The sequence below is a fragment of the Electrona antarctica genome (genome assembly GCF_951216825.1).
Source record: "Electrona antarctica genome assembly, chromosome: 16".
Classification (NCBI taxonomy): Eukaryota; Metazoa; Chordata; class Actinopteri; order Myctophiformes; family Myctophidae; genus Electrona; species Electrona antarctica.
In genome coordinates, this window is record NC_136797.1 from 42,162,793 (window position 1) to 42,176,634 (window position 13,842).

Genomic DNA, 13,842 nt, shown 5'->3' on the forward strand with positions numbered 1-13,842 from the left:
AGCAAGCTTTCCTCAAGATTTCATCCTCTCTCGAACCGGAAACGGAACACGTATTTTTACAGATTACTATGAAAACCTACAAAACATGTCAGTCGATCCATCTGTCATGCCACCATATATGGCCATCAGTTCGTGACGCCTGGTGACATGTCACGCCACCATATATAGTCGTCAGTCCATCACGCCTTGTGACATGCTCCATATATGGCTGGTCTCCATATATGAAGATCACGACACTGACCTCATCAAACCCTGGATAGCCATACATGGAGAAGACTGGATCATCACCTAGATCTCCATATATGGAGCTGACCTGTTCTGACATTCCATATATTGATCCTTCCCCAACCATCCTTCCTCTTCGATGTCTCCCTTTTGATTAATACCTGTCCATTCAAACTCTAACGGGCCCGCCCCAAAGTTATTAGTGCAGCTGCCGGCGAGTTCTCAACAGGTCTGAAAGTTAAGGCCCTACCTGGGCCCTCATCAAACCCTGTACACTCAAAACACTGCCCACGCTGCCACCCTTAGATCTCCATATATGGAGCTGACCTGTTCTGACATTCCATATGTTGATCTGACATCAAACCTTGTAAACGCACCATATAGTCTATGGCCAGTGCATGTTGATCTGACTCCCCATGCCAAAGCGCCAGTGCTCATCCAGCAGTCTGCCGCCACACAGGCGGATGTGGCGAGGTCGCTTCTCGCCCTCTGGGTGTCTTACTGGTTATGATAGATATTGTTGTTATTAACCAACAGTGTTGGGCAATATTACTTAGGAGAGTAATATGTTTACTTTACTTATTACTCCTTAGAAAAATGAATAATATTACATTACTTATTACTTGGAATCTAGAGTAATATAGTTACATATTACTTACTTTATATTACTTTTCAACCGGGCCCCTTCCACCCGCAAAAGAACACAATCTGTTTAGCCAGCTCCTTTTACAACTGAATCCAATTCATTGGAATAAGAAGTCTCCAATCAGCCAAACTGAATAATTGCAGGATATAAAACAAAATATTCAACAGTCTCTCATCAGTCATTTCCAGCTGCATATTCCAACAATCTGAACTGCACACACTAGCTGCAAAATCTCAAAACGGACAGTATATTGTATACACAAACAGTGTTGGGCAATATATGTTACTCATTAGTATTACTTTTGCGCCCCCCCCCCCCCCCCACCTGCAAAAAAGGATCCTACAACAACACAATATGTTTAGTCAGCTTATTTTAGAACTGAATCCAATTGTTTTGAATAATAATATTAAGAAGAGTCGCCAATCAGCCAAAAAGGCTATAAAATAAAGCAGCAATCTCTCTTGACCTTTTAAATAAAATGTTTTCAAACGGTAGCCAACAAATCCAGAGAGTAATATGTAATATGTGCTATTTTTTTTTAAGTAAATAGGTATAATATTACTGTTTTGGCAGAGTAATACCTTACTTTACTCGTTACTGGAAAAAGTAATAATATTACAGTAATATGTAACTAGTAACTTACTGCCCAACACTGTTAACCAATGTCAACTACATAAGCTAGATGTTGCAATAAGTAGCCTACACACAGGATATATTTGAATACGTTTCCTAATTTAAAAAATGGTGTTCAAAAAATGTCCAATAAATAATCAAAAAAATAAATACTTTTTTTCATCTTTTTTTCAATGGAATTTAGAAAAATCTAGGGGTCGGACTGAACTGACGTCACAGGTGTCAAATTCCGTACTTTTTTTTTATTGCCAGACAAAGCAAGGGCCTGTTTAGACTTCTCCAAGCAGAGACAGCCTTAAAAACATCTTGTTTGTACAAGTTTGTAGGGAAAGAACAGGAAGGAAGCAGTTTAGCAGTCGACCATATCTTTCACGGGTTTTCCTCCAACTTCTCCAAAGTGTTGAAAAGACAGTGAGTCAGGTAATAATAAACATAATGTACATGCCCTTTCCGCTGTTGATCTGTGTTAATGTTGTTGTTCAGTTGTACAGCATCGCACACATGAACGTTAGTAGGCTACATTATACAGAGAGACTAGGCGGCTAGTCGGCTACATTGACGCTTAGTTTGTTTACAGTATTTACTTTTGTGACCATTTCCATCTACAAGCTCAGTTAGCCAGTCAGTAATGCCTTGCGAAATCGAGAAGCAGCTCTGTTTGAATTAATTTAGTATGAAATGTGTTCAGCTTCAGCAGCAGCTGCCATCGACAGTGTTTGATATGAACATTATAGCATGATTAAGTCAAATGTAGGCCTGGCCTACTACACTAGATATATATGTCTATTCTAGCTCTGGTCCATATAGCTCTAATGCGTTGCATTTGCATTAGAGCTATGGACCAGAGCTATGTCTATTATATATGGCAGCCTTTAAGTTTGGAAATATACATATATATTAATTAATCTTGTGTTTGATACTGGTCCTAATAGAGCTTCCCTATACATTCAACAGTGGTGCTCAACCCCCCACTGCTCCTTGAGGGGTTCCCCAGCTAAATGTGTTAATTAATAGCATCAGTTTAACCACTGTAACCCTGTTTTATACTTTAGCTTTTTTTCCCCTCTGCGGCCAAATAAAATCATTTTTTGGTCCTTGACATGAATATGTTTGAAAAACACTACAGATCCAAAATGATGTCATCTGAAATGGTATGTGTTTGTTTTCTGAATGTACAAATGGAACCACGCCTTACCATGGGTCCATATGGTAAGCTCATAGGGGGTCCTTGCAAATGAAACATTTGAGAACCACTTTGACTCCTGCCATAGTGTCGTAGACTCGTGAGTTGTAAATAAATACGCATATTCTGAATAAAACCCGGATACTTCACATTCTGATACATTCTGATCAAGACACATTTGTCCGTGCATACGGACATAAATGACGACCCCTGTGTAAATGCTTTTGCTGTACGTTGCAGGATGTCTTCTAGGAGTGGCGTCAGGCCAGATGAAGGTTTGATGATGATGCAGGAGCTGGACGACAGGCTGAAGGAGCAGATAGACAAACTGGAACACGTTCGTCTCGCCGCCAGCGAACTCAAGGACAACCTGTCTGGGGTAAAACTAGCCCTGATCCATAGCCCTAATGCCCTTTGCTGCCGTTGTATTACGGCATTCGAGCTATGGATCAGAGCTAGGGTCAAACTAAACTCAAGGACAACCTGTATGGGGTAAAAGTCCGCTTTTATTACACTGCGACTGCGTCATACGGCGGTGTCGTGTCGTCTGCCAAAAGTAACATCGGCAGTGGAAGAAGTACTCACATTTTTTTACTCAAGTAAAAGTATCAATACTGCAATATAAAAAGTACTCTGGTCTAAATGTATATCCATTAGTACCCCAGGATAGAATGCTGGCCTTTTGGGTGCACTAACTTAGCCAGTGGTTCTCTGACTTCTATGATTTTGGGCCCAAACTATCCTCTGTATTTCCTGTAGGTTTGTGATGTGGTCCTGTGGAAACATTGACAGTTTGTGAGATCACTTGTGGTTATCCCCCTCATTCTGAACTGTATAGCAGGGTAGACATGATGCACCCTGCTCTGGTACAGTCTCAGCTTGGTGTTGGTTTTGTACTGGATTGACTTGACTTCCAGATGTTAAAACACGCTCGCCCTCATTTTTTTTCTTTGTAGACCAACGGTGATCTAAGCCAATCGATTGCTGACCACCTAGACTGGTTGAACCATTTGTCAGAGCGAGTGGAGACACTTCAGATGAACACCACTGTTTTTGTTCAGGTGAGACGAAGGATTATTTCAAAAGAGTCTAACTTTTCCCCCCCAACATTTGCACTATTATTGAAATAGGGCTTAAGTGATTAATTCGTAATGTATTCTTGTTAACCCATTTAGACCTGAGGTCGATTCTACAAATGTCTTCTAAATCCTGACCGTTTTCTGAAAAACACATTCTTCTATATCAGCGGTGCTCAAACTTTTTCATGTCAAGGACCCCAAACATTATACATGTTTGGCCACCGACCCCCCCCATCTCAAAATACTTTGTTCCAGGGACCCCCCAGAAGCAAAGATTTGAGTTAAAAACATTCGCTGTGAAAGAATAATATATAATATATTCAAAGAATTGCACACACTTTCACGATTTTTCAAAATTAGCAGATCTACAAGCTTGTATATCTGCTAATTTCCAACAGTTATAAAGTTTCAAATAATGGTTTATGTGGTTAAAAGCTAAGGCGTTCACAGATGCGTTCCAGGTCTTAAATGCTTTAAGGCTAAGCCATGTGTGTGCATTTTCTTCCCAGATGAACCCTAAACGTCGTGCATGGGGAGGAGGGAGGCAAGGCTCCAGACAGAACCACCGCTGGTCCCGTGCCCACCTGGCTGAAGACGTCCAGTCCGAGTTCGGCTGGTCTCCCATCCGCACGCGACGTGACAGCGACGCTGCCTCCGAGATGTCTTGTAATTGGTGACATCTTTGTCAAAATCCATTTTCGCCAAAGACATACAAAATGTGTGGACAATAATAGCACCAGAAACACAAAGAGCTAGCCCTGAATGACCATAACATGAGGTCACCTCTGAGTTTGTAACTGTTTTTCTTATACTTTCATGTAAAATGTCTTCATATTATGTCATGTATTTCATGTGTGGACCCCAGGAAGAGTAGCTGCTACTAAGGTAGTAGCTAATGGGGATTTGGGCTCCAAATAAACAATAAACTCCAGCCACCTGCGAATCTGCAATTCATGTGTCAACTTAAAGCTGTACTATGAGTTTAGACCAGTCATTGGTCAGACAGTCCGATATCGACAACCTATCTCTAACCCTAACCTAAACATAACCGCAAGCACGGGAGCAGCAGTTGGAGCGGTAGTCCGACCATTGTCGGTCTGTTGGTGTGTCTAATCTTAGTATGCATCCCGTACTATGCAACTCTTTTGTTTAAGTGAATACAATGTTAGTTTGTATGGTAGAGTATCTTAATACAATAGAACTTCTACAATTGGGGTGGTAGTATTTGGTCTCCCTGCTCTTCTATTGAGAATCCTGTGTGGGGTTTGACACAACTGGTTAACAAATGGTACTTCCTGAAGGTCCTAATAAAATGTCTCCCCTGAGCAAGGAGACAGGTAGAGGAGACAGGTTCTATTCCAGTGGTTTGTGGCCCTCAAATAGGGCACACACACACACACATCATGCTGATGCAAATTGTAAGAAATGCTAAGCGGTACCTGTACTGGACGCCAGTGGCGTGCACAGACATTTAGAGGGGCAGGTGCTCAAGTTAAAAAAGGGCACCTTGTGCAGCGCGTGGAACCGGCCGGTTGCCTTAATCCATTTTGGGCGGGAACCCCTTTTGGTGTTAGCATTATGTTATGCTTTAGCTATTGAAAAATAGCAGATCTACAAGCTCATAGCGCGCCACCGAGTGGCGCGCTACGAGCTTGTAGATCTGCTACTTAAAACCTTTGCTTCTGTAGAACGCCACAACGGTAAGGCCTTCCGGTCTGATTTAGGGATATGTTATAGAGCTCCACGAGACGCACGCGTGGAACTGTAGTACGTCCTCGGGCGACCTTTCTAGTCGACATGGCACGCGCGAACGTTCCACTACACCGAGTGGCGCGCTACGAGCTTGTAGATCTGCCACTTAAAACCTTTGCTTCTGTAGAACGCCACAACGGTAAGGCCTTCCGGTCTGATTTAGGGATATGTTATAGAGCTCCACGAGACGCACGCGTGGAACTGTAGTACGTCCTCGGGCGACCTTTCTAGTCGACATGGCGCGCGCGAACGTTCCACTACACCGAGTGGCGCGCTACGAGCTTGTAGATCTGCTACTTAAAACCTTTGCTTCTGTAGAACGCCACAACGGTAAGGCCTTCCGGTCTGATTTAGGGATATGTTATAGAGCTCCACGAGACGCACGCGTGGAACTGTAGTACGTCCTCGGGCGACCTTTCTAGTCGACATGGCGCGCGCGAACGTTCCACTACACCGAGTGGCGCGCTACGAGCTTGTAGATCTGCTACTTAAAACCTTTGCTTCTGTAGAACGCCACAACGGTAAGGCCTTCCGGTCTGATTTAGGGATATGTTATAGAGCTCCACGAGACGCACACGTGGAACTGTAGTACGTCCTCGGGCGACCTTTCTAGTCGACATGGCGCGCGCGAACGTTCCACTACACCGAGTGGCGCGCTACGAGCTTGTAGATCTGCTACTTAAAACCTTTGCTTCTGTAGAACGCCACAACGGTAAGGCCTTCCGGTCTGATTTACGGATATGTTATAGAGCTCCACGAGACGCACACGTGGAACTGTAGTACGTCCTCGGGCGACCTTTCTAGTCGACATGGCGCGCACGAACGTTCCACTACACCGAGTGGCGCGCTACGAGCTTGTAGATCTGCTACTTAAAACCTTTGCTTCTGTAGAACGCCACAACGGTAAGGCCTTCCGGTCTGATTTACGGATATGTTATAGAGCTCCACGAGACGCACGCGTGGAACTGTAGTACGTCCTCGGGCGACCTTTCTAGTCGACATGGCACGCGCGAACGTTCCACTACACCGAGTGGCGCGCTACGAGCTTGTAGATCTGCTACTAAAAACCTTTGCTTCTGTAGAACGCCACAACGGTAAGGCCTTCCGGTCTGATTTAGGGATATGTTATAGAGCTCCACGAGACGCACGCGTGGAACTGTAGTACGTCCTCGGGCGACCTTTCTAGTCGACATGGCGCGCGCGAACGTTCCACTACACCGAGTGGCGCGCTACGAGCTTGTAGATCTGCTACTTAAAACCTTTGCTTCTGTAGAACGCCACAACGGTAAGGCCTTCCGGTCTGATTTACGGATATGTTATAGAGCTCCACGAGACGCACGCGTGGAACTGTAGTACGTCCTCGGGCGACCTTTCTAGTCGACATGGCGCGCGCGAACGTTCCACTACACCGAGTGGCGCGCTACGAGCTTGTAGATCTGCTACTAAAAACCTTTGCTTCTGTAGAACGCCACAACGGTAAGGCCTTCCGGTCTGATTTAGGGATATGTTATAGAGCTCCACGAGACGCACGCGTGGAACTGTAGTACGTCCTCGGGCGACCTTTCTAGTCGACATGGCGCGCGCGAACGTTCCACTACACCGAGTGGCGCGCTACGAGCTTGTAGATCTGCTACTTAAAACCTTTGCTTCTGTAGAACGCCGCAACGGTAAGGCCTTCCGGTCTGATTTACGGATATGTTATAGAGCTCCACGAGACGCACGCGTGGAACTGTAGTACGTCCTCGGGCGACCTTTCTAGTCGACATGGCGCGCGCGAACGTTCCACTACACCGAGTGGCGCGCTACGAGCTTGTAGATCTGCTACTTAAAACCTTTGCTTCTGTAGAACGCCACAACGGTAAGGCCTTCCGGTCTGATTTACGGATATGTTATAGAGCTCCACGAGACGCACGCGTGGAACTGTAGTACGTCCTCGGGCGACCTTTCTAGTCGACATGGCGCGCGCGAACGTTCCACTACACCGAGTGGCGCGCTACGAGCTTGTAGATCTGCTACTAAAAACCTTTGCTTCTGTAGAACGCCACAACGGTAAGGCCTTCCGGTCTGATTTAGGGATATGTTATAGAGCTCCACGAGACGCACGCGTGGAACTGTAGTACGTCCTCGGGCGACCTTTCTAGTCGACATGGCGCGCGCGAACGTTCCACTACACCGAGTGGCGCGCTACGAGCTTGTAGATCTGCTACTTAAAACCTTTGCTTCTGTAGAACGCCACAACGGTAAGGCCTTCCGGTCTGATTTACGGATATGTTATAGAGCTCCACGAGACGCACGCGTGGAACTGTAGTACGTCCTCGGGCGACCTTTCTAGTCGACATGGCGCGCGCGAACGTTCCACTACACCGAGTGGCGCGCTACGAGCTTGTAGATCTGCTACTAAAAACCTTTGCTTCTGTAGAACGCCACAACGGTAAGGCCTTCCGGTCTGATTTAGGGATATGTTATAGAGCTCCACGAGACGCACGCGTGGAACTGTAGTACGTCCTCGGGCGACCTTTCTAGTCGACATGGCGCGCGCGAACGTTCCACTACACCGAGTGGCGCGCTACGAGCTTGTAGATCTGCTACTTAAAACCTTTGCTTCTGTAGAACGCCGCAACGGTAAGGCCTTCCGGTCTGATTTACGGATATGTTATAGAGCTCCACGAGACGCACGCGTGGAACTGTAGTACGTCCTCGGGCGACCTTTCTAGTCGACATGGCGCGCGCGAACGTTCCACTACACCGAGTGGCGCGCTACGAGCTTGTAGATCTGCTACTTAAAACCTTTGCTTCTGTAGAACGCCACAACGGTAAGGCCTTCCGGTCTGATTTACGGATATGTTATAGAGCTCCACGAGACGCACGCGTGGAACTGTAGTACGTCCTCGGGCGACCTTTCTAGTCGACATGGCGCGCGCGAACGTTCCACTACACCGAGTGGCGCGCTACGAGCTTGTAGATCTGCTACTAAAAACCTTTGCTTCTGTAGAACGCCACAACGGTAAGGCCTTCCGGTCTGATTTAGGGATATGTTATAGAGCTCCACGAGACGCACGCGTGGAACTGTAGTACGTCCTCGGGCGACCTTTCTAGTCGACATGGCGCGCGCGAACGTTCCACTACACCGAGTGGCGCGCTACGAGCTTGTAGATCTGCTACTTAAAACCTTTGCTTCTGTAGAACGCCGCAACGGTAAGGCCTTCCGGTCTGATTTACGGATATGTTATAGAGCTCCACGAGACGCACGCGTGGAACTGTAGTACGTCCTCGGGCGACCTTTCTAGTCGACATGGCGCGCGCGAACGTTCCACTACACCGAGTGGCGCGCTACGAGCTTGTAGATCTGCTACTAAAAACCTTTGCTTCTGTAGAACGCCACAACGGTAAGGCCTTCCGGTCTGATTTAGGGATATGTTATAGAGCTCCACGAGACGCACGCGTGGAACTGTAGTACGTCCTCGGGCGACCTTTCTAGTCGACATGGCGCGCGCGAACGTTCCACTACACCGAGTGGCGCGCTACGAGCTTGTAGATCTGCTACTTAAAACCTTTGCTTCTGTAGAACGCCGCAACGGTAAGGCCTTCCGGTCTGATTTACGGATATGTTATAGAGCTCCACGAGACGCACGCGTGGAACTGTAGTACGTCCTCGGGCGACCTTTCTAGTCGACATGGCGCGCGCGAACGTTCCACTACACCGAGTGGCGCGCTACGAGCTTGTAGATCTGCTACTAAAAACCTTTGCTTCTGTAGAACGCCACAACGGTAAGGCCTTCCGGTCTGATTTAGGGATATGTTATAGAGCTCCACGAGACGCACGCGTGGAACTGTAGTACGTCCTCGGGCGACCTTTCTAGTCGACATGGCGCGCGCGAACGTTCCACTACACCGAGTGGCGCGCTACGAGCTTGTAGATCTGCTACTTAAAACCTTTGCTTCTGTAGAACGCAGCAACGGTAAGGCCTTCCGGTCTGATTTACGGATATGTTATAGAGCTCCACGAGACGCACGCGTGGAACTGTAGTACGTCCTCGGGCGACCTTTCTAGTCGACATGGCGCACGCGAACGTAAAAACCTTTGCTTCTTTAGAACGCCACAACGGTAAGGCCCTCCGGTCTGCTTTTCGGATAGGTTATAGAGCTCCCAGATACGCACGCGTAGAACTGTAGTACGTCCTCGGGCGACCTTTCTAGTCGACATGGCGCGCGCGAACGTTCCACTACACCGAGTGGCGCGCTACGAGCTTGTAGATCTGCTATTTAAAACCTTTGCTTCTGTAGAACGCCACAACGGTAAGGCCTTCCGGTCTGATTTTCATATGTTATAGAGCCCAGCAACACCGGCCGACACCTCCAAGGCTTCCTGGGTGATGGCGAGGAGGAGGAGGAGGGCTGCCACGTCACCTCACAGTCCAACTGTCTGTGTACGCCTCTGCTGTGCCTGAGGGAGGCACGCGCGCACACACACGCACGCGCACACACTCACCTGCCCAGGCCATTGATGCCAGACGACCCTCGGGCCAGGCACTGCAGCCTCAGCCTCTCCACGGGATCTGAACTCACACACAGACGTCTCTTGGCGTCCAGCGCCATCTCTCGGTCGTGCCTCGACGTCCTGGCCATGGCTGAACACACAGAGCACATTAATATAATGTGTAACATTATAGTGGATGCAGTTAGCTTAATGCTAATTCCGATTAGCATAGTTAGCTTCTTATCCATGCTACTGGTGACTGGTTTAGCACAATACAAACTCGGACTCATTACATAACATGCAAATCACACCACCACTCAATATAAAAATAAAACGTTGTCTTATAAAGCAGCATATACTTTGTTTACATTCAGACCCATGGCTTTGTACAACTACTGGCCAAAGTTGAAGTTCATATAGTTGTAAAACATTCACCATAAAAGCCAAAATCGCGACAGAGTCAGCTATTCATTCATTACTAACTATTTCACAGACCTTGATGTGACTGTTAGCTGTGATAAAGTAAAGTAAACAAAGTGATGATGAATGACACGACACGAAACACACACGTAGGGTGTAGCTTAGCCCGTCTCCGGACCCCCCGGGTTGAGCTCCTTTGGACCTACCACGTAGGGTCCGGTCTCACCGGCGTCAAGCGACATGGGATGCCATCTGACTTCCCCTGACTTAGCCCTGTGCTGCGGTGTGGGTGTCGCGCTGACATATTCCAAACGAAGCATATGAACGCTATAGGAGACAACGAACCATCTGACCCCCCCCGCGAACGGCTCAGAAGCCGTTAAGTATTTTTAATGTTTGTACGACCGTTTTGCCAGCTCTGAAATTCTCTCTTCGGTCCCTCCTTGTTGACATCTCGGTTGGCTAGCTGCGCCTACGAGGCGCGTAGGGAGGCGCTGCTAGCCAACCGAGATGCCGAGAGGCGGTACAATGGGATGTCAACAAGAGAGAATTTCAGAGCTGGCAAAACGGTCGTACAAACATTAAAAATACTTAACGGCTTCTGAGCCGTTCGCGGGGGGGGTCAGATGGTTCGTTGTCTCCTATAGCGTTCATATGCTTCGTTTGGAATATGTCAGCGCGACACCCACACCGCAGCACAGGGCTAAGTCAGGGGAAGTCAGATGGCATCCCATGTCGCTTGAATCCGGTGAGAAGGAACCCTACATAAAGTCATCAAAATGTCAGAAACTTTAACGTAGGGTTCCGAAAGGAGCTAGGTGTAGCTCTTCTCACAACATTGACGACACAGGTCGGTTCTTTATAAACGGGCATTTATTGGGCATTCTTCTCATCCCTCTGCTGTTCCATGCCGTGAGAACTATGTTCACACAAAATAATAAACACATAAACAATCAACAAATTACGTCGCAATACATAATATTGATCAAACAAAGAAATACAAAACATGTAGAAATGCGCGATGCGCAGGTGAACGTGTCCGTCAAAACACCACAATACAACACAACAAAGATAACTCTCAAATAATAATACCTCGTTGGCCGTTTGTTGTGTAAAGAGGTTCTTGATGCTTCTTGAGTTTCATACAGTCCTTTGAATGTCCTTTTGACCGTGTTTAATAACTTTAAACAGTTCAAACACACTACTCTGCTGCGAGTGTGCTTCCTTGTGCAGACCAGAGTCTGAATGAGTGAGAGAAATGTTTGTACCACCTGTGTGCAATGCCAGGCAATCATGCATCAATCAGTCAATCAATCATGGTCCAGTGTTGCTACTGACAGACAGGGAACTTGGTTCTGCCTCAGAAAGTTATCATCACATCATGTTTACATTTTTAACCTCATATGAAATCAATTATGAACCACATATTTATTATTGTATCATGACATTATTATGAATTATGCTTTATGAACTTATGACCATGAATTGTTGTATTTTAGCTATTTTAGTCTTTTTAAAGTAAGCATTTTAATAGCAGCACTTACATAGGAAGTCAGAGAAACGAATCAAAGAAAAGACCGTCATCTGCCAGTGGAATTCAGAACAGCGCCACAGCCCATCCACATGTATGAAGGCATATGCCTCTCCCCTCCTCTCCTCTCTCTCCTCTCTTTTTGAATGAACAGACAAAACACAAAACACAACATGTTCATTAATGTTATTCTTCACAAACTAGACATTTTATTCATATTTAGAAAATGCAGAATCCAATGGCGTCGGTCTGGGCTCTCCACGCCGTTTGCAAAGGTCAATGGTCAGCAAAAAGACTGCCTCCTCTCTCCCCTCTCTCCACAGAAGTGAAAACAGACAAAACACACCTTTAAAATATGTTCCCTAACCCTATTCTTCGCAAACGAGACATTTTATTCATATTTAGAGCGTCCCAAATTCAATGGGGCCGGTCTCGACTTTCCAGGACGTTTGCAAAGGTCAATGGTCAGCAGAAAGACTGCAACGGTGACCCTTTGGGCCAAATTCTTAAAAAAACGGGGTGATATATAATTTAAAAAATATGTAAGAACCTCCAATATCCATATTCAGGACATGTCGAATCCAATGGAACCAGTCTCGAATTTCCACGACGTTTGCAAAGGTCAAAGGTCAGCCGAAAGACTGCCACGGTGACCTTTGGGCCAAATGCCTTAACAATTAAGTGATAGATATTTTTTTAAATATGTAACACCCCCGAATATCCATATTCAGGCCATGGCGAATAAAATGGCGTTGGTCTCGATTTTGTGGGACTCTTACAAGCGTCCGATAAAGGGAACTACACTGCAATGCTAGGCCTCGGGTCAGATTTGAGGTTCCCGAGGTCGCAGAAAAAAACTCAGACCATCACGAAGATCGGCTCGTCGCCGCGATCGCAGAGGTGTTCGGCCCATCCCGAACAGACTTACGATCGTCGGCGTAGGCGCGCGTGAACGTCAAACTTTGCTTCACTGGAACGCCACGACGGTGAGGCCTTCCGGGCTGATTTTCGGATATGTTATAGAGCTCCCGGAGACGCACGCATGGATCTATAGAACGTCCTCGGGCGACCTTTCTAGGAGGTGCGGTCTCGTTTCAATTTTTCAGCCAGGACACTGTTAGAGTCTATGGGTCTATGACGTGTCTGCATGCACAGAGCCAAAGTGAAGGACGTTTTGTACGACTGTCGGAGGCGTACGTCCGAGACACCTAACCGTTCGTCTCGGCTGGCTCTCCGACATATCCGAACGTCGGACCGTGATGTTTTATCGTTGGCGCGTTGTCGCGCGTCAAAGTCGGCAATTTGTAGGCGTTCGTTCAAGGCTACCGCCGCGGCCGTATGTCCGTTTGGCCCGAAACCTATACGGCTACGATCGGGGCCGCGACCCGGCCGCGGTGATGGTCTCGGATTTGTTCTGCGACTTTCGCGTCAAAGTCGCAAATTTCGATGCTTTCGTGCAGGGCTACTGTCGCGACCGTATGTCCGTTTGGCCCAAACCCTATACGGCTGCGATCGGGGCCGCGACCCGGTTGCAGTGATGGTCTCGGATTTGTTCTGTCGAATTTCGCGACTATTCTCGCTAACTTAGGCCTTACTTTGTGGGAGCAGTTTATGCTAATGAAGGGCGTGGTTCCGGCTACTTTGTGGGTGTGGGTTATGCAAATTTGATGGGCGTGGTTTCGGCTACTTTGTGGGTGTGGTATATGCAAATTAGTGGGTGTCGCTTATGTAAATTAGTGGGTGTCACCCCGCCTACTTTGTGGGAGTGGTTTATGCAAATGAAGGTTGTGGTTCCTGCTACTTTGTGGGTGTGGGCTATGCAAATTAGTTGGTGTCGCTTGTGCAAATGAGTGGGTGTCGCCCGCCTACATTGTTGGAGCGGTTTATGCAAATGAA

The 13,842-nt window shown here is 47.1% G+C and overlaps 1 protein-coding gene across 2 annotated transcripts; it reads left to right on the plus strand.

Moving 5' to 3' along the window:
* Nucleotides 1–1,737: 1,737 nt before the first annotated feature.
* LOC306939959 (uncharacterized protein) lies at nucleotides 1,738–4,693 on the plus strand. 2 transcript variants are annotated; one of them, XM_079524808.1, is made up of 4 exons: nucleotides 1,738–1,924; nucleotides 2,928–3,066; nucleotides 3,644–3,748; nucleotides 4,276–4,693. In XM_079524808.1, exons 2-4 carry the CDS (start codon nucleotides 2,929–2,931, stop codon nucleotides 4,441–4,443), a joined length of 411 nt encoding a protein of 136 aa, XP_079380934.1. In that variant the 5' UTR covers nucleotides 1,738–1,924; nucleotide 2,928; the 3' UTR covers nucleotides 4,444–4,693. The 2 variants fall into 2 exon arrangements, with proteins under 2 accessions (XP_079380934.1, XP_079380935.1); XM_079524809.1 differs by having other exon boundaries at nucleotides 1,738–1,915.
* The last annotated feature ends 9,149 nt before the right edge of the window (nucleotides 4,694–13,842 follow it).